At 32.1% G+C, this 21173-nt stretch overlaps 1 protein-coding gene across 3 annotated transcripts in view; it reads right to left on the bottom strand.

Annotated features, from left to right (window-relative positions):
- The window catches only part of LOC129233277 (nucleolar complex protein 4 homolog), an 86844-nt gene extending 78657 nt beyond the window's left edge, over positions 1-8187 (bottom strand). The window contains exon 1 of one of the 3 annotated variants that reach the window (XM_054867328.1): positions 7552-8187. In XM_054867328.1, coding sequence (XP_054723303.1) covers positions 7552-7641 — 90 coding nt within the window. In that variant the 5' untranslated portion in view covers positions 7642-8187. Of the gene's footprint in view, positions 1-7164; positions 7251-7551 lie in introns of those variants that run through there. The other 2 variants (XM_054867327.1, XM_054867329.1) reach the window with 2 other exon arrangements.
- Between the last annotated feature and the right edge of the window lie 12986 nt (positions 8188-21173).

Genomic DNA, 21173 nt, shown 5'->3' with positions numbered 1-21173 from the left:
CGATGCTAACAAGGATGATTAACTTTAAATGAACTCTTTTAATTACCGTTTTTTTCTTTAGATGTCTACATTTTGAAAAATGCAATCTTTTAACATCCGATATGAGAATCATATTTTGTTCTTTTTTAAGCTAACTTTGCTAATAGTTGAAAAGTCTCTTTATTTTTGTTAGAACTCTCATTTCAAGTTTTTAAAGCAAAGTTCCTTTTTTTAGCCTACTTTCCCAGTAAAGTCAGAAAAGAAGAAAAAAGCATGAAAGTAGGCTTAATGCATCATAAAAATATCGCGAAAAACAAAAAAAAGTCAAAAATAAATAAAATAATTAAATAAATATTGAGAAATTAAAAATTGGAAAGTAGGGTATTGAGATGGGGAAAAATGTCTGTCGGTCTGTCTGTCCCCCCCCCCCACTAATAACTCTTGAATGAATAGTCCGATTTGAAAAAACTTTTTTTGCTCGAAAGATCTCGGCGAGAACACCTCATTCCCATATTTCACTTTTTTGATTTGAACTATTTTTTGATCAATTTTGAACAGTTCAAAAAAACTTAACATTAGCGCCTACGGGGAAATTCAATGCAATTCCGAACTGTGAGGCGAATTTGCTTCAAACAAACTTTGTAGGAAAAAGCTTTTGATGAAAAACCATAACCTCATCTCCATACCAAAACTGCTTTTTTAAACTTCAATTCCGAAAGAATTCCAAGAAGAGCTCCCCTGTTCCCTGCAATTCCGTTCCACTTCGGACATCCCAAAGATGTCTGGTTTTTTTGCTTGTAGGCTAAAATTGCTTTTTTAGAACTGACAAATTTTGGTGAACAGCCGAATCCCGACTTACGCGGGGAATGCGTTCCAAGACCCCTCGCGTAAGTCAGAATTTCGGGTTTTGGAAAAGAGAATGTAAATTTTTTACAAACACACCTAATTATTTTAGACACTTGTAAATAAATACCCACCTCAAACTGTCAGGGCTTGATTTGGAAGTGTGGAGGCCCCAGGGCAACGAAGGAATGAAGGCCCCTAATCAGGGTTCGAAAAGATTATCATATATTTGAAAATAGAGACGTACCGAGTACTCGGTAATTACTCGGTACTCGGCATACTCGGCCAATTTGCCGAGTACTCGGTACTCGGCCAGATTCTGATCAGATACTCGGCCAATACCGAGTAGTTGCAAAAAATTGAATATTGTCCAAGACAGATACCAAAATTTATATTAAAAAAAAAGAGCAAGCATTATATTCTGCAATAATTTACAATTAAAATTTATAAGTCAAATTTAAATTTTGAGAATAATGAAGTTTGTAATGCTTCAATGGTATAAATCTTTCTTTTAATGTCCCCAAAGTTTATTAAACTTGTTTATTAAAAATTATGCAAAAAAAGACAAGTATAGAAAATATGGAATTTTTATATTAAAAATGGATATTTGCTACAAACAAAAATTAGTTATAAAAAATATAAAAATACCTTTGCTTAAAAAATTAAAGGAAATAAAACAATGTTAAAAGCACAGTGTAGGAACACTGCAGATACGTGTTTTGGAAGTTACAAGGAATTCCTTTTTCTATGCACAAAATGGGAGCTCGTAGATTTAAAGGCATCCGACAAAAGTTGGATTTTTTTGTTGAATGTCTTTACCTTCCCTAGCTCACATGTTATGCACTCAAAAAGACATTCCTTGTAAGGGGGGGGGGGCGGAAACGTGTGTCTGCAGTGTTCTTGCACATTTGTTTTATCTGCTTTAAAAAAATATTTATGTTTGGCGGACTAGAACTATAATTGATTGGTATACAGTGAAACCCCTCCTAACGGACACCCCTCTTATGCGGACAGTTTTTAATTCCCCAGTTCCAATGCGAATAACATTATTAAACCCCTGTCCTGCGGACACCTCTCTATTGCGGACAAAAAAAATTGTCCTGTTAGTGTCCGCATTAGAGGGATTTTACTGTAATTTGTTTTAATTCCAACTTGATTAATCATACCTTTTATTTATTTATTTTTAATTTTAAAAATCATTTTTTGGTAAAATTTTTGACAAACAAAATTGTTTATATAATGCGTAATTAAATTTCACCAGGAATTTAGTTTTAAAAACTATTATATGGACAAGGAGGTCTATACTACTATTCCAATAAGTTCAAAATTCATCACATGTGTGTCGGTGGTTCTTGTTAAAACATAATTGGTACTTGGTAACTCGGCCGAGTTATGAAAGGCCGAGTACTCGGTAACTCGGTACTCGGCCGAGTAGTGAAAGGCCGAGTACTCGGTACTCGGCTACTCGGCCAAAGTGCTACTCGGTACGTCTCTATTTGAAAATATCCGAATAGTTCGATATGTACAGTCAACTCTGGTTTATCGCGCTTAATGCGTTCCAGGCTTTATCGCGAAACCTGAATTTCGACGAAGTAGGATTCTATTATAAATTGAATATTTTCCTAACTAGAGTGCATAAACTTACTTAGGACAATTTCAATTGGTTTTTTAACATAGTTTGAGCCTTCTAGACATGAAACAGCATCCTTAGCCACCATTACATTTGCATTACTTAATATATTACACAAAAAATGAGATATATTAGACGTAACAGATATCACATAGTTATATTATTGGGAAATAAAACTACATACATACTTGCATTTCTTACACACTACTATTAATCTATGAAAATAGCTTAACTTGTTCGATGAAGAATTAATTGCCAGTTAGTGACTGTATGTGCTCCCATTCTTCTACATTTATCAACATTAAAGGTATTGCGCATACAATTTAAAAAGCTAGTACACTGTTGAACACCATTTACAGATTTATTTATCCTCTAGTGATTTATACTTTTCAGTTATAATGTTTAACGGTTAAAATGAAATAGTGATTCGCTACACTTTCTTCGGAAATTTTATACCTCCACTCCCTCAACTAGTACAACTACAGCCCCTCAGAAGATCTTACCTTACTTGAAAGACATACTTTGTTCTTCTTTTGTAGGAGAAAGTTTATACGAGTGCATAAAAAAGGCTAATTACTATATTTGAAAAGAAAAAATAAATAAAATAAAAAACGAAAAACCACGATGTAGTGAAGCCGCGAAAGTCGAAGCACAAAGTAGCAAGGGACGACTGTATGTATATATCCGATATTTTTGATCAGCACTTTAATAGTAAATACATCCTGAAGTTACTGCTATTATTTTATTATATTATCTTTACTAATAATAAAGGTCGAAATTAATTTTTTGAAAATTCGATGTGGTTTTTTTTCTGTTCCAATTTTAAGAATAAAATTGTCATAAGAGGGACGAGTAAATTCTGAAATTATAACGTGGAACCGTAACATGAGCACAAGCCAATTGGCGAAAAAATTCACCAAACATTATTTGTAAATATACAGGCGACCCAAAAGACCTTTTAATTTACTATTACGGGCAAAGCCGTGCGTGTACTACTAGTTAATATAATTTATAGGGGAGAAAAATTTAAAATTTGCTGACCCGTGTAAGTTAGGATATTTATGGTGGGGCCCCTTTGTTGTAGAGGCCTCGAGGCAGTAGCCCCGCCTGCCCTCCCTTAAATCCGCCCCTGCAAACTGTTTTAAACCATTCCTTAACTATACATATCATTTCTTACATAAAGAACTGGGTTTTTATTTCTATTTTTAAAAAAGTGGTCTTAATCAACATAAAATACTGTTACGATGCACAAAATCAGTGGTAAAGAGGAAAGAGAACCATAAAATATACAAGCACGATACATACAGTATGTAGCAATAATAAAATGATGGTCTATAATAATACTGTGCAGTAGATCCAGTAATGATATTTGTAACTTAAATAAATGAAGATGTTGATGATTTATGCTGCGTGATCAAATCGTAATTATAATATACTTCTAAAATACAGTTGCTTCATTAGTTCTTTTATACGTTTCCATTTATGGCAACACCCCTAACCATGGTTTCTTTAATTCTCAATACAAGAGCAGCTTCCATTTTCATAATTTCTGCATAGACACTATTCGGCGAACTTTTACGGATTTCCTTTATCTTGACTTTTAATTGTACACATGGAAGATTCACTCACACCCAATATTGTCGTGCTACCTTAGATGCATTTTTTAGTTGTTCAAGCATATCGAGAACCTTAAGGTTTTCTTTAAATGTCAGTCTTGAAAAACTTTCGATGAATAGTGCATTTAGGTGTCATTATATTTCATCAACTTTCGCATTTAGAATTTAAAAAAAAAAACGGTAAATGCGGAGAAGTTATTTGTATACACAAACAAAGGTATGTTCAGACTAGTACTGTTTTGGAACTTTCGCTGCTAGTAATGCTAAAAGGATGAAGGTTGATTCACGGAAAAAATATGTTAAGTAGCCAATAATAAAGTCGGAAACTTTCACACCGCGATTCCATTCTGAAAATTTTTGCTTTGCCGGCGAGGAATTCGTGTTAGGTCTAAAGTTATTTACGGGTGAAAAAATCGCATTATAGTCATTTCGCGTAAGTCGAATCGCGTTGTAGCGGGAGTAGTGATGCGGATCAGGTAAATATTTTTGTAAAACAGGGTGTTTTACAAAAAAAAATGCAAAAAGTGAATGGAATTTTTTTTCAAAATCTTACTATGAAATAATTGTTAAAACTGATACATGCATATGTATTACAGTTTATAATATTTTTTATTGAAGATTTGATGAAATAATGAAAGAAACTTATTGTGAACCAAAGAATCTTTCTTTCTAATGTCATAATTGGAGAAGTATAAGCAATTCAATGATGAACTTCAGGATTTCAAAATCACAATCTAGGTTAGTCATATCCAAAATGAGAGAAAAAAAAAAGGAAGCATGAGGGATGTTTGGAAGAATAAACTGAGAAGTTATTAAGACTATGATGTTATTTATTTTATTGCTGCTTAAGTGATAATGTGGCAAATACAGAAACAATTTTCACATTAATAAGCAAAAAAAAAAAAAATCAAAATATTGCTTTTTGTTGCCTTGCTCATTCGCATTTGCTCCTCGGTACTTCATGATGAAAATTTATTTAAACTATTTTTAATACATGCAATTAGTGATGTAGGGTAGGAAGGTAAATGTTTTTTTGGGTATTTATCTGAAGGCAAGGTAAATCCCCTAATAACTGCGCATTTTGCCAAAAGAATTTAGGTAGTATCAAAAGGTGAAGCTTTCCTTTTTAAAAAACATAAACCGTAAAACATCTTTAAACACATTTTACTGAAAAAAAATGATGAAATATTTTTATGCTAACATTTATGTTGTACTGCATTCATTTTTAGAATTAAATTGTTCTGTTCTTTAAATTAAGACATTGTAAAACAGCTGTAATGTCTCTATTTTTTCTCATACTCAATACATATGCTTGTACAATAAAAAGAGAAAGTTAAAATATCAAAATGAAATAAGCCAACTAAGGACTACGTTATCTGCAGAATATGCCTGAACACTTGAACTAAGTTTGGAGGAAATTTCTGCAAAAGATACAGGTAAATAAATAGTAATAACAAATTGAGCGACATTTCTTCAAATTTTGATGTCATGCAGAGACACATTACTGGGTTATAAAGACTAGGACTTTAAAAAATTGATGTTTGCTTTTTTTTGTAACCAGTTAAGCTTTTTATTTTTGTAGAATGGCTTTTTATATCTTCAATTTGGCTTTCAACATATCCAGCACATTTAATGTGAATATCATATTAGATTGCTAAGTTGTTTCACACTAATTCTTTAAATATGTGATCAAAATACAATTTTCGAGCAAAAATTTATTGTTTTGTACATGGTTGTTTATATATATACATTATGGAATACATACAGAAAAGTATTTTAGTTGAATATAAATTTTTGAAATAAATACCCAGGTAAATACCCAATTTGGATATTTACCCCAAAAAATAAATACCCGGGTATTTTACACCACTAAGCGGGAGTAGACTGTATTTGTTTTTCCGTCTAAGCTATAAATCGTGCACATAGGCGGCTTGTGGGGGGGCACCTGCCAATGCCCATTAACCTGCTATCGGCAGGTTAATGCCCACCCACTCACTCCAATTGGTGTTCAAGGGGCTTGCCCCCTCACTTCTCAAAGTTGCACAATAATGATGATCTATAGAAAAATGATTTTTTACTGGGTGGGTTGATTTATTGCATGAAAATAAAAACTAAAAATTCCAACTAAACAGTCTTTTCTTATGTTATTTCATGGCAATCAAACTTTGAATAGGAAGAGGGAAGTCTACGAACGGCCATGTGAGCAGGTTTTGGGGGGCCATATTTCATTTTTTGGGGGTAATTTAATCAGTCATGTTAAAATCCCGTAATATCGTCCAATTTTACAAAAATAAAGGAAGAAAAACTCAGCATCAGGGGTGCCGTCGCTCCCCCCTTTCTTGTGCACCAACCACATGTGATTGAGCATAAAGATCACCAGAGCTACTTTTCCTACTTTCTTAAAATTTACTTATTTTATTAGCCATTTATTCATTTATTTTTTAAGAAAAAAAGAAGTAAAAATCAAACGTGATGTAGAAATTTTAAAAAAGACGGATAATTGTGACAGTTTGAATCCTTGCCCGAATCAGAAAAATTGGTCCGCACTTCTCTTACAACTATTCTGCAAAGGGCGTGCAAGATTTCTACAATTAGGCCCCCGCATGTACTAAGGCCGGCTCTGACTGTCAGAATTGAGTATGATATTTCTTGGTGAGATTCAAAAGAGCGAGATATTATTTCGTAAACCAGGAGCTATAAGGCAGGGCTCTATGAGTTTTGGAAAGTGGTGAATTTAACCATGGATAAAACTGGCTTGAATGAAATCAGTTTTGTCTATCAGTCAATATTCATTAAGTCAACAGTGAATTTTACACATAATGTAAGCCTATTACACTCAGTAAGAATGCACCTTTTATATCGTGAAAGAATTTTTCAAATGGGTGCAGTGGTCTTGTAGATTACCTGGAACATATCAGCATACTACTAAGTCCACTCTCTCTTTAAAATATTGTATAGTTCATATGCTATATTTCAAGCATGTATAACTTGGAAACGGGAAAATTGCAAAAAACAAGATTCCACCCTCCATAGGATTTAGCGCTCACGATTACAATATACAATGTTTTAATGGAAAAACAATTTCATATCATATACCTTCGATAGTTAGAAAGTTTACATATTTTTGGTCGTTCGATTTATATTATTGAGATCTCGCTAGTCATACGCATAGTTTGTCAAAAAATAAACGGTTCGTTAATGATTGTAGCATGGAATATCACTTAAAATGAAAATACAATGTGGGTAATATCATGGAATCGTACTTTGATACAGGAGTAAGACAAAATTTATAAACTTGAGATTTTGTATAAGAAATACTGTATTTTAATTTTACAGATAAAAGTAATTGAAACAAATAGAAAAGAAATTTTTTTTTCCCGTTTAATAGGAAGTAATGTGATCTTAAATTTAAAATTTGGAGACAACTTAAGTTAGTAGTTTTGCTCATGAAGCCGAAAGGAATTATCTAAAAATTTAGCTTACCAATAAAAATTCTTCAAGTTCTAAAATGCAATTCGAATTTTTCCTGCTTTCTAGAAAACATGGTACGATATTATTCAGTTTTCCCTTCATGTTCGAATTTAAAGAAATGATTTAAATTACTACACAAATATTAGAAATGCATTAGAGTGTGCAGAAATCCAAACATTAAAATCTTTTGCTTTTAGCCAACATAGCCTATTCTGACGCATGCGCAGTAAGATCGCAATGAAGCATTTGCTAGGCAGCCATTTGCCGAGGTGGATGAATGTTGAAATTGGAGAAGAAAATTCGTTTGAATTTGAGAAATATCGTAATTTTAGCAGTATTTTACCGAAATAACTGAAGATTTTAAATCTTAGGAATATACACGTTGTGGATTGATAACCTTTATGGATAGATGGGATGTATAATATCTTCGAAAAAGTGATTGAAATTTGGTAAGTACGATGATTCAGAGTTGTATAACATGGCGGCTGCGCAGTTCTTTGTTAGCTTGGTAAATCTGTCGTATTAGCACGTGATGTAGTGTATGTATTAGTTTTTTACCGGCAATTGCGCAAATTGCAGTTTGTTGATATGAAGCATTCATGGATGTTAGAATCAATAAATATCAATAGAAGATGAATTTACACTGTTAGGACATTTTCAATCATTCATTTGTGCTTAAAAAATATTTTTCACAAAATTCTCTGCAGAAAAAAAACTTACTTTTTTTGAAAAGTTAAATACAAGCCAACAAGTTATTTTAAAATTAATTCTGAAATCTAAACATAAGGTGTGATTTTAAATTTCTGTTCAGAAATATTGTTTAGTTTAAACTTTGTCAGTGGGTATGTTTATACTAAGGGTTATTCGGTATATTTATAGTGTTTATTGTCAGTAACGCGTTGTGTACCCCGCGTAAGTTTGGAAATAGCCTTGTGAATCACTTAACTTTTCTCAAAGAAACAGAACAAAGTAAAGGTATTGAAAATTGTTTTTATTGAAAGTTGTATTTAATTGATTCAGTAGCAGATAGTATTCATAGTATCGCTTGGATTTCAAACTGACACATGAAAAAGCTTAGGAAAGAAGCAAACAATTCATCGTTGCACATTAACAGCTCTTAATTGCATTAGACAAAGCAGAATTATGAATTAAGGCCCTTGAAATGTTGTGTAAAAAATGGAGCTACCGGCTAAATTATTTCGTACTCCTTTGATTGTACATTATGTAACCCCAAGTCCCTTTAATCTTGTAGTTGACATTCATGTTGCATAATAGATTCCTCCCCCTCCCTGTGTAAATATAACTTTAATGTGATCATGATACCAAAGTAACTGCGGGGGGAGGGGGAGGGATATGGCTTTAAGTTGCGCCATTGAAATGTTTAGGGGAGATAAAAGCTTTTTGGTCTCATTGATTTTGTGTGTATGTGGGGGGGGGGGGTGGGGAGGGCTTATCGAACATCGCTAGTGGTACGTTTTAGTTTACATTTTAGGTTAGGGTTATCCTATTTTGTCCACCCCGGAAAAAACCGTCCCGGGCAAAATGTCATTTTGTCCATTTCGTCCACTTAGTCAGTAAACTGGAAGTTTTGAGTTAAAAATTTGAAGTTTAAAAATAATAAATTAGATTTTTTCTTTTCAAGTACTATTTTAATACAAAAATTGCATGCATAAATATGTATATAAACGATTGATTGTAAAATAGTTTAAAGTAAAAATAAAAAAGTAGGATCAGTTGAAGTTCATGTAAGTGTGTTAATAAATAAAATGAGTGTTAAAATAAATTATAAGCATGTAATAGCATTTATAAAACAAGCACATCAGCTGTAAATTTATCTGTGATATGGAGGTTTATTGCCCATAATGAGTTCATTTATGAAATTAAAAAGTAGAAATAAAAAGTTTTTAAAGGTTGGAGTTTCAAAACATTAAAATCATACTTAAAAAAAAAAAAAAAGAAAAACTACTTGATATTAATAAAAGAAATGTTTTCATGAAGGTGAAATCTGTTCTTGCAATACAAATGTGATGATCAGCAACAGGCTCTGACTAGACTCCCCCCTCCCCAGGCAATTGATTAGTTCCCACTGAAGATTAATGGCCTTTTTAAAGCTATCTACCTTCTTGCTTATTATAGCTTCTTCTGGTACACTGTTCTGACCCACAACCCTACTAAAGTAGTAATTTTTCTTAATTTGTATGACATTAACATATCCACAAAATATGCTGAGTACATAAGTATTTTACTATGGGGTGACATCAAATAAAACTTGAAAAATGTAACCATTATAAAATATTTTTAGTCTATATAAATTTTTGTTTTATGTCTCTAAGCATTTCACTTGACTTTCCCATTGAGTTTATTTTCTACTATTGTATATAATAATCTAATCATGCCTAAAAACGTACCGAGTACTCGGCCTTTTATTACTCGGCCGAGTTCCAAGTACCAATTATGTTTTAAGAAGAACCACCGACACACATGTGATGAATCCTTATATATTATTTCTGTAGCCTGTTTTTGGTTTCTACGCCAGATTTTCCTCAATTCTTGATCAATTTCTTTGATTTACGGCTAATTTTATAGCTTATGGTGCTGGCTACTGACGAAAAATAGACCCAAGGTCTAAAAATTGTTTCTTTTAGCCGAAAAACCTGTTTTAAAGAACCAGAATAAGGTTTTCGGTCAAACTTATAACTTTAATTTGCGCTATGCCCGACAGAGCTGAGTAGCTTGATCGGCAGAGCGTTCTCTTCGTAACCAGGAGATTACGTGTTCGGGCCCACGTCCGGACAATCTGCAACAAAAAAATTAGAGAAATATTGCGCATTACATGAACACTGAATTAAATGAATAGCAACTATGAGGGAATAGAATAAATGAGAAGGAAATGCTCCTTGCTGATATGAAAACATTCAGTGATTTTGTGCTAAATTACTTCGAAATTGCATGTGTTTTTTTAAGCTTTGGCTCTGGAAAGAAAAATAAAGCATTATGTAAGCAAAAATGTAAGTAACAGGTTTAAGATTTCAGACTACAATAGAATTGTTTTTTGTTCAGAAAAAAAATAATAAATCGTATATTGAAATATATATTCTTCTAATGAGTTTTTGACTCTTTGTACAAATAAACAAAATACTACCTCAATTTGAAGGGTAAAATATATATTTTTTCTTCTTTTTGCTAAAAAACAAAAAGCTTATCACATTTTTACTACATTCGAAAAGCTACGCTTAAAAAAGAGCATAGTTCAATTTATTTTGTATTTTAACTGTGCTGTTAAATGATGAACACGTGCTGCCATCTAAGTTATAACGGTTTAAGCAGCCTGCGATAACAAATTGTAAAAATTTTCAAAAATAAAAACATTTTTCTTCAATATCTTATCTTATATATTAATCCCCTCTCATTTTAAAACTTATCATTCTGGCCAATGACGAAAAAAAGACTTACGGTCGAAAATTCAAGTTTTCGAAATCGCCTCTTGCTGTTTCAAAACCTTGATGCTGCCTGTAGTTCTTATGCATTTTTTAAAGCAAAGTTCTAATGCATTTTTCCATTTTTTACGTCGCTTTCGGCCAAAAAAAAAAGCCTGTGTGTGTGTTCATATTTTAATAAAGCTTTACAGCACTGGACTTAGTTGTTCGGTTTAATTGATAAGTTTTTTCGGTAGAGCGTTCGGCTATAAACTATCTGAACTTCGGGCAAGCTTGAGCTGTCCGACATAATATCAAATTTATATTAGTATTACGCATTACATGTGCTCATAACATACACACCTAATAAAATAAATGCAGTGGGAATGCTACTTGGTGTTTCGACTCCTTTGCAGTCTACAGTTATTATTCGGATAAGTTTATTGTTAATCGAACTGTGTTCTTTGACTACATCCAGACCACTCAACATAATGTAAGCATAAAAAAGTATTAGATTTACCTAAAGAAATCCTTTTTGTGCAGAAAAACATTTTTATTGTATGCTAAAATGTAGATGTTTCTAATAGCAGTTTTCGACCTTTTGTACAAATGAAAAAATACTACGCCCGATTAAAACTACGAGTTTCACTCAGTAAACCTTTAATTTTTTATTCGCGCGAATACGATATAAAGCATTAAAAGTATTATTAACTTCATTAGCAAGAAATTATTTTCTACTCCTCTGCTTTCTGCTGAAAAAAAAAAAAAACATTTTGTCTACGTTCGAAAAATTACACTTAAGAACGGACTCAGTTCAACTGGTTTTGGTTTTGAATTTTAAGTGTTCGATTAAAAGAGAAACATGTGAGGGCATTTAAGCCGTAACGGTTAAAGCAACCTTCTATGTGAAATAGTTCAATATTCAAAGATAAAAACACTTATTTTCAATCAAATTTATTACTTCTCTAGAATGTTTGTTTCAATCGCTAGGTGAGATCTTCGTCATTCTTTAATCAAATTCCATGCTTTGCGAATAATTTTAAATCGTATCATGCTGGTTAATGACAAAACACAGATGCATGATCTTATTATATTTTTTTTTTCAAAAAGCTTTTTTGCTGTTTTTTACTACGCATTCCTTCAATGAATAGCTTTCGAAAAGGAAGGCGCAATTGCTCGGTTTGTTGCGGTGTCGGTTTGTTGCGGTGTCGGGCTGTTAGTCAGAATGGCGCCAATTCGAATACGTGCCAATAAATATCTCTTTAATGTTTCTTTTTTTCCCGTCAGATGCTGACATGTGCAGGACTGTATTTGTCACAACCTGTTTTTTCACATGCACAATTATTGCTTTTTCACGAGTCACCACTCAGCCACACTTTTAATGACATTTATGTTTGCATTGAAAATATGTACGATTAAAAGGGAAGCTATGATCAAATTATCACAACGTTGTATTTAACGAGGTTTTGTTACTGATGTCTTTAAATTACATGCCTTCTCTTCTGCGCTTACTTTTTTTTCGGTTCTTCTTCATAATGTTCTTCCTTTGAAATTCTTAAAGAGCGAAATGCCTTATGAAACGATTTGAAGCACAGTGCGGAGTTCCGCACGGGTCGACTAGTTTTGAACTTATTGGCATAGTAGTATAAACCTCCTTGTCCATATAATAGTTTTAAAAACTATATTCCTGCTGAAATTTAATTACGCATTATATATACAATTTTGTTTGTGCCAAAAATTTTACAAAAAAATAATTTTTTAAATTAAAAATAAATAGATAAAAGGTAGGCCTATGATTAATCAAGTTGGAATTAAACAAATTACAGTAAAATCCCTCGAATGCGGACACTAACAGGACAAATTTTTTTTCTGCAATATAGAGGTGTCCGCAGGACAGGGGTTTAATAATGTTATTTGCATTGGAACTGGGGAATTAAAAATTGTCTGCATAAGAGGGGTGTCCGCCTTTGAGGGGTGTCCGTTAGGAGGGGTTTCACTGTATACCAATCAATTATAGTTCTAATCTGCCAAACATAAATAATTTTTAAAATCAGATAAAACAAATGTGCAGGAACACTCCAGACACATGTTTCTGCACCCCCCCCCCCCCATTACAAGGAACGTCTTTTTCAGTGCATAACATGTGAGCTAAAGAATGTAAAGACATTCAACAAAAAAAAAAGACTTTTGTCGGATGCCTTTAAATCTACGAGCCCCCATTTTGTGCATTGGAAAAGGAATTCCTTGTAATGCCAAAACGTGTCTGCAGAGTTCCTGCACTGTACTTTTAAGGTTGTTTTATTTTTTAAGCAAAGGTATTTTTACATTTTTTATAACTAATTTTTGTTTGTAGCAAAAATCCATTTTTAATATAAAAATTCCATATTTTCTATACTTACATTTTTTGCGTAATTTTTAATAAATGAGTTTTATTAACTTTGGGGGCATTAAAATATTTATTCCATTGAAGCATTACAAACTTCATTATTCTCAAAAATTAAATTTGACTTATAAATTTTAATTGTAAATGATTGCAGAATATAATGCTTGCTCTTTTTTTATAAATTTTAGTATCTGTCTTGGACAATATTCAATTTTTTGCAACTACTCGGTATTGGCCGAGTATCTGATCAGAATTTGGCCGAGTACCGAGTAGTTACCGAGTACTCGGTACGTCTCTAATCATGCCCAATAGCTTATTCACATTGTTAAATTTTATTACTTTAAAGTAAATTATGATCTAAAATTAGCTGCACCAATGTGTAATTAAATTTTTTTAGATTTATGAAATTCTAACAGGGGTCTGGCCAGAGGATATTTGGGTCCGTTAACGGACCCTTCACAAAAATCCGATCAACCAAAACGGACCTTTCACAAAATCCCGAACAACCAAAAAGGACCTTTTACAAAATCCCGAACAACCAAAACGGATCTTTCACAAAATCCCGATCAACCAAAACGGACCCTTCACAAAATTCTGATAAACAATATCGGATCTTTCACAAATTGTTTTTGAAGGAGCAAATCTGAAAGCAAAATAACGCATATTTTCGTGAATAAAACCGATAATTTTTGGAACCTTTTTTGGAGTCAAATTAGTGGGATCAGCTTATACAAAATCTGCTAATTTTGCAAAAAAAAAAAAAAAAAAATCGGCCCTCTTGTGATGCTCAATTTAATTTGTGTTTGTTTTATCACAGCTAATGTTGTTGTAAACTTTTCTGAAAAGGCGTTGGTAAGCACTTTTCTCTTCCCCCCCCCCCGCGCTCATGATTTAATAAACAATGATAATAATATATATCTGCAAAATGAACTTACAATTGCAAAGGGATAGTAAGGTTGGGGAAAAAATATGATCGCTTCAGATAGGGTTACCAACTTCAAAATTATCACCACTTAGCATCTGGCGTTAAAGCTTTATAATGACTTGATTAGAAAATATTCTCAACATTTTACCAGCTTGTCAATATTTGCGTTTTTAATGAAATGTTTATCATAGGACTCTAAAATGCAATTTTAAAATAATTTTATCAAAAATATTTCTTTTATAAGCCGTTTTTATACTTTTGATGCCTTCACATTGAGAATTACGATCTCTTTGCATCCGCTGTTGGAATCCAATTTTTCGAATTTTTGATGATTAGCACGCTTTGTTAAGAGTTAAACAAAAAAAAATCTCTTTTTATTTTTGTTAAATTCACGGAATTTTATAAGTTTTAAACGAAATTCTGCTTTTTAAGTTTTTCTGTGCTTTTTCCCAAAATAATTTGATTTTTTTCACAAAATTAATTCATTTTTCACAAAAAACGGACCTTGTGAAAAATCCTGGACAGACCCCTTTCTAAAGCTAATGATTCTATTTTAATTAAATGATTAATTCATAATAGAAAATGTATTAGAATCATACACTAATATTATACACCATAACAATAAATTAATGCATGTATAATCGGGTTTTTTTTCATTTCGTCCAGTTTCTTCTGAAATCCCGGACTTTTTACAAAAAAGTGGACAAAATAGCAACCCTGTTTCAAGTGATTCATTCTTGTAGCCTCACATGCTGGCCCATCATTTAGAAAGGGGGGGGGGCATTACCCCTTCCTGCTTTTGAAAATTAATGTTTGGCTTAGATGCTTTATGCCCTCTCCCCTCCTCCAGTAGAAAAATTTAAAGTAAGGCCTGCTAGCTAATTAGTACTATCTAACTCTTAATTAGAGCAAAAATAGTTCATATTAACATTATTGTCTAATTACTTTAAGTGTATTAAAATTTTCAATTATGAAAATTAAAAAAAAAATATTACATTACTAAGCAAACATAACCAGAGTTGTCTTGGTCCTTCAAAAGTTTGAACTAATGAAGCAACAAAAAATGGATCATGATTATTGAGCAATCACGATTGCTTATTGTTCTCACTTGACTATTTTTGGCATTCCTTTGATTTTTCCCACTGCCACCCTCCGCACCATCACCGTCGACGGATTCCTCACGATGCTGCACCTCTAGCGAAAGCCGTCTCCAGGTTGCATCCATGTCCTACACACGCGCATACATACACAACTACAGATACACACACGCATACATACATAACTACACATACACACACGCATACATACACAACTACACATACGCACACGCATACATACAGACACCCACACATACACACATGCACACAACTATCCACACATTCATGCCTGCACACAGACACAAACACATATGCCTACACACACATACACATAACCCCTACGCCTACACACAAACACATACCCCCACACACAAACACACTCGTGATTCCGAAAAACATAATTTGAATTCAAGATCTCAAAAGTCAAATTAATTATTTTTTTGTTTATTACTTTGTGAATTTGTAAGAATATGGATTATTTTTGAATTATTTTTATGATATTATTGATTATTTTTATGATATTACTAGTAGTACCTGCACAGTGATGCCCATGCTAAAATTTTAATGAAAGTCTGTTGAATAAAAAAAATTGACGCCACCTCCCTCTCTGATGTGCAATGATCATTTTTCTTAGTATAAAATGCATACACCAGTTTTGCATAATATAGACAAAAGAGCGAATGGCGTTTGTAGAAAAATTTTGTCTCTGCAGAAACTTTTTGTCAAACTGCCAATGTTAACTCATTAACCGCTGAAACTCGAAATCGTTATTTTTTTTGGATAAAAATCATAAAAGTTATCATTCTGAACCTATATAATAGTAATATGCTTAAAAAGAACAAAACTTACTTTTACAAATATAGGGTGTTGCGTTGACACAACATCCTATATTTCAGCGGAAAAGGAGTATTAATGCTAAGTAGTTTTATCAGAAATTCTTCAGCAGTTTTAATGCTGTTTGTACACAGGAAATTTTTGTAATCTTAGTTATGGTTCTTAACCATGCCGAGCACTTTAGAAGAAATTGAAATTTATATAAAATAAGCACATAAATGCATTTTAGAAAATTTAAATTTTGAGGAAACATAGATTTTTTTTATAGTTACACATGAAAAGCTTTGCTGCAATCGTGATGAAGTGCAACCTTACACACATTGCAGCGATAAATAGTTTGGCTGTGGCAATTCTTGCAGCGTAGTCTTTTATTGTCTGTCGACCTTACGATAAAATATCCCTCAGATACAGGCATTAGTAAGCTGAATTTGCTTGACCGTCCTGTAGCTGGACTTTTCTTTTTCATGTCACAATCATAAGGGGTGTGTAAAAGACGAAGTGCAACCTCTCGCCTAAAATCAAATAGTGACTTTCTATTTTCTTCTTTCGATAGTCTTGAAAGTTTCCAAGCATTGGTTAATGCAACATCAATATAATTGGAGAATATTGGCCACCACCATTTTTTCCCTCGGACTCTACTTCTGTAATTTGAAACTAAATTGTCACACAAATCAACACCCCCCATTTTCATGTTGTATTGCACAATTATACAGGGTTGAGGAACAGAAATCTTCTTCCTCTGGTTTCTGGAATAGCGAGAAACGTTTTTGACATGCTCAATTTCCCATAGGTTGAACCCATAGTCACAACAGCGTTGTCATTCCATCGTTTTTGCTGGACATACAAATTTGTTTGTTCTACAAGATGCGATCAAACATCGGAATAAAAAAAAAAGATTAAAAATATCAACACTAGCTTTACCTTCTAGAGTGTGTCTTACAGCTTGAATGGGGACCTGTTCTTCATTTTTTGGTTGATACCTATCAATTGGTTCCTGTTTTGTCCATCACCAATCTTCTGTTTTTCGTTTTTCTGTTTTTTTACTACGGGATTTGGAACAATTGAACTTTTTTTTACGCGGACTTCAATTTCGCCTGCAGTATTGCCCGGTAAAACTTCATTATTATTATTTAAAATTTTATCATTGCCTTCTTCATCACTAGCTTCTGTTATTTCTGATGGTACAACAACAATATCTGTTTCTTCATTTTCATTATCATCATCATCTGAGTTTTGTTCGAAAATCTGTTCCAATGCTTCTTCCAAAGTTAGATATCTTGTTCTGGGCATTTCGAAAGGCAGAGACGAAAAAAAAGCTTCCACAGTCAAAACGCGCTGAATAAAAATGAAATATAGTTCTATCCTAAAGCAATTGAGACAGTCGGTCTACCCCTTTTTCGCTGAAGTTGTTGGGACAACGCAACGACAATGCAGACAACGCAACGAAACAATTTTTATCATTCATAAAAAAAGAAATTTAAAGCAATTTTTTTATTTAACATATTTCTACTAATATTCTTAAATTCAAATTAGCAATCGATAAAAAAATTAGATTTCTATTTTAGTTTCTATGGATATTTATTATAACCGTTGCATCAACGCAATTAAGCACAAACTATATGTTATTGTAAAAAAAAGAAAATTGAATGATTGTTTTAAGCACTTTCTTTTTGGCCTTTTTCATATTTGAATATAAATTTAATTCTTTATTCAAGGGTGAGTTAGACAAAAGAATTATTTGCAGAAAATTTTCCAGTTAGGAAATTGTGTTCGCAGAAAGCTTTTCACTTTATATAAGTCTGGCGTACACACCTTTTCAAAAAAAAAAAAAAACCCTATTAAAGTTTCTTTGTAATTTAAAACTTTTTGTCAAATCATTAAATTAGATTTACAGTTCCTTTAAAATTCTATTTAGCGAGTAAAGCGGTTTTTACTACAGTTAAAAATATTTCGCCAAAAAAAAAGACATTTAATTATATTTTTTAAATGTAAAAAATAATTCCGCAACTCTATTGCTGATTGAGAAGAAATCATCGTGGAAAAAAAGAAAAAAATGTGGCACATTTTATTCGGATAAAAACAAGTCAAAAGTTTCTCTTCTTTCAAAACAAATCACAAATCGCCGAAACAGTGAATTACGTGTACAATTGCTTTGACCCCTTAACAATCGGATAATTTTCAAGAAAACGGTCATAAAAGTGTCTATTTTTTTATTTAAGAAAATGATATAAAAATAAGTGTATGAACAACATGTGCATTTTATCTTTCATTTTCAATATTTTTTAGATTGAAATTTTAAAAAAGTTTAAAATTTTTATGAAAAATCAACAAGCAAGCCCAAGCAAGCAGCGAAAGTTTAAGAAATAGGTCTTTTAAACATTAAAAAGGAATTTTATTAAACTTTTGTATAATATAAGTGGGCAGTTCTCAAAAGGTGAGAGCAAACACAGACCTCAACTTTGAAGCTTCAACACCAAATAACTTTCATGTTAATTAACTCAAAAATTTTTGAGGTAAACTGTAATACTGTATAGAGACAAGAATTGACATAAATTATTTAAAAAATGCTCTCCAAATGCCCTTAAAAAATTTTCTTTGCTGAAAGGCACAATTTTGGACATACCAAAACTTTAACTGAGCAAATGTACCATTAAAAACATTTTTAAAAAAAATTATTTCCATATGTTTCAAAAAAAAAAAAAAAATAAAGGTATGAATCTTACACTGAGTAACTTTTTGTTAATATTTTACACAAATAACAAAAGTAAAGATAGATTATTTACTTTGTAAACGATTTAAAAAAAACATAAGTTTGAAATTTGATGTATGTCCAAAAGTTACGATCTTTACAATGCTATTATTTGAGAACTAAGTATATGACGTTTTCGTTTTAAAGGTATTTATCGATCCTCAGAATCAATTTTTAATTGTTTAAAAGTGTTTTCATAAGCTTTTATGCAGTATCTTAGAAGAAAAATGATTTTTCTTAAACATATATGTGAGATGTCCAAATGGCGTTACGATCTTGACGCCGATAATTCTGTCCGTTTATTCATAATTTTTGATGATCCACTGTCTTCTAACCTCAATAAAAAAGGTTATTATAATGTTATCTTCTTTAATCCATTGGTATTTTGCATAATTAATACGCTACACATTGAACAATACATAAATTACAGTAGAAACATGGCTGGTTATGTTCGTAACAAAAGCCATTTTGCGCTAAAATCGCCAAGCAAACCTCCATTGGCGACAACACAGTATACGATAAGCTTAAGGTTACCAGCGGGGAATTCCAGTTTGACAAATGTAGTTTATCGTCAGCTGCACCAGTTTTGGCGACTTTATCACCTGCGCTAGCAATTTTTTTATTTTTAATTTTTTAGAGTTAAAAAAAAAATCGTCTGCAGTTGATTTGTAAACAAATATTAGTTGGTAATTTTCATTCTATCTTGAGATTTGAGAGATAGTAAGCCTTTTAAATTAACAACATATTTTGAAAAAGTGCTTTAAACAATTAAGTTCTTTTATGGAATTTGTTGTATTTATATGCTTTTTGAAGTCATTATTGATTTTTAATACCTATTTGCAAAAGGATTTATTGCAAAGTTTAATGCTCACACGCGTATATGTCTCCTAGATGTAGAACAAAAAGTGAGGTTCTGGTAGAAGTACATTCTAAGTTTGGAAAATATCTGCAGAAATGAAAGTTAATAATCCAGAGAAATACAAATGTTATCTAATAAAAGAAGTTACTAGTTTGTATAGTTATTTCCATGAAGCTTTTTTTTACCTTTCATCAACTTCTTCAAAATCATTCTTTATTATATGTTAAGAGCAGTATGTATAGCCATTCAAGTACTTCATTAATATCCTCTTTATTATTAAATTTCAAAATTCAAAAAGCAGTAAATTAAATTTTCATTGGAAAAGTTAAAAATCAGATAAACAATTGTCAAAAATAGTCGAAATGGACTCAGCACACCTCAAAACGTTCGAATCCTTCGAAATTCGAAAATTTGCACGAATCCAATACTTTCTTCTATATCTATATATATAAAAATGGAGTTTGGTAAATTTGTTCCCTAAGATCTCAGAAACTACCCGGCAGATTTGGCTGAAACTTTCACCGTTTGTTCAGTTTGGTACTGGGAAGGTTTATAGACTAGTTCAAAAAAATCCGATTGATAGTTCCCTTTTTATTCCAATTTTAGTCCCAATTTTCGCATAAATGCCCCAATATGGGGGTGGTAAAAAACGTGCACATATTAACATTATATGTCCATCGAAAGCGCCAATTTTTCTGCTGAAGATAGCATCTGTTCGAAGTTTCTAAGTTCTATAAAAAACGAGTTATGAGCTTTTTTGCTCCCTGTTCGAAGGCTTTCATCAACAGAAGTCATTATTTAGTGTGTCATCTCAACTCCCAAGAATTGTTGTATTGTTGAATATTTTTGCGTTTCGTCTGACTTTTTGAGGCTTTTCTCAAGTCAAATCTTAAAGTAACGTTTTTCCACAAGATTGGCTAAAAATAAATGGATTTGACTGATCATTTTACTTTTAAACGGAACCTATGTAATTAATGGTTTATTATTATTATTAATGCTGATTGGACACTTGCTCACTATATCCAACCAGTCAGCAGAAATATCGCCAGAATTTTTTCAGAAAGATTTCAGTAGCTGATGCATTTGGCAGTTTTTTCCACTGTCGCTGTTTTTGATTCCAAAGACTACGTAATAATGTTTCTCAGCTTTCGCCATATAAACAAAATATCGCCAATCAAAGATACTTTAAAAAAAAAATACTGTGTAAAATAATTCAACAACTAAATTAGGCAAATCCATAAACCGCACAAAAACTTCCAATAATTTTTCTTTTTGCACGGTTTCAAATAATCGCCAAATTTTACTACTTATTTTGGAAACATTTCGGATGAAACCGTTTAGCGCCATTTTATTTTGACCAAAAGTATCTCA

Source organism: Uloborus diversus, unplaced genomic scaffold (genome assembly GCF_026930045.1).
Source record: "Uloborus diversus isolate 005 unplaced genomic scaffold, Udiv.v.3.1 scaffold_306, whole genome shotgun sequence".
Lineage (NCBI taxonomy): Eukaryota > Metazoa > Arthropoda > Arachnida > Araneae > Uloboridae > Uloborus > Uloborus diversus.
Note: the sequence above shows the minus strand (reverse complement) of the source record. Positions and strands in the feature narration are given on the sequence as shown.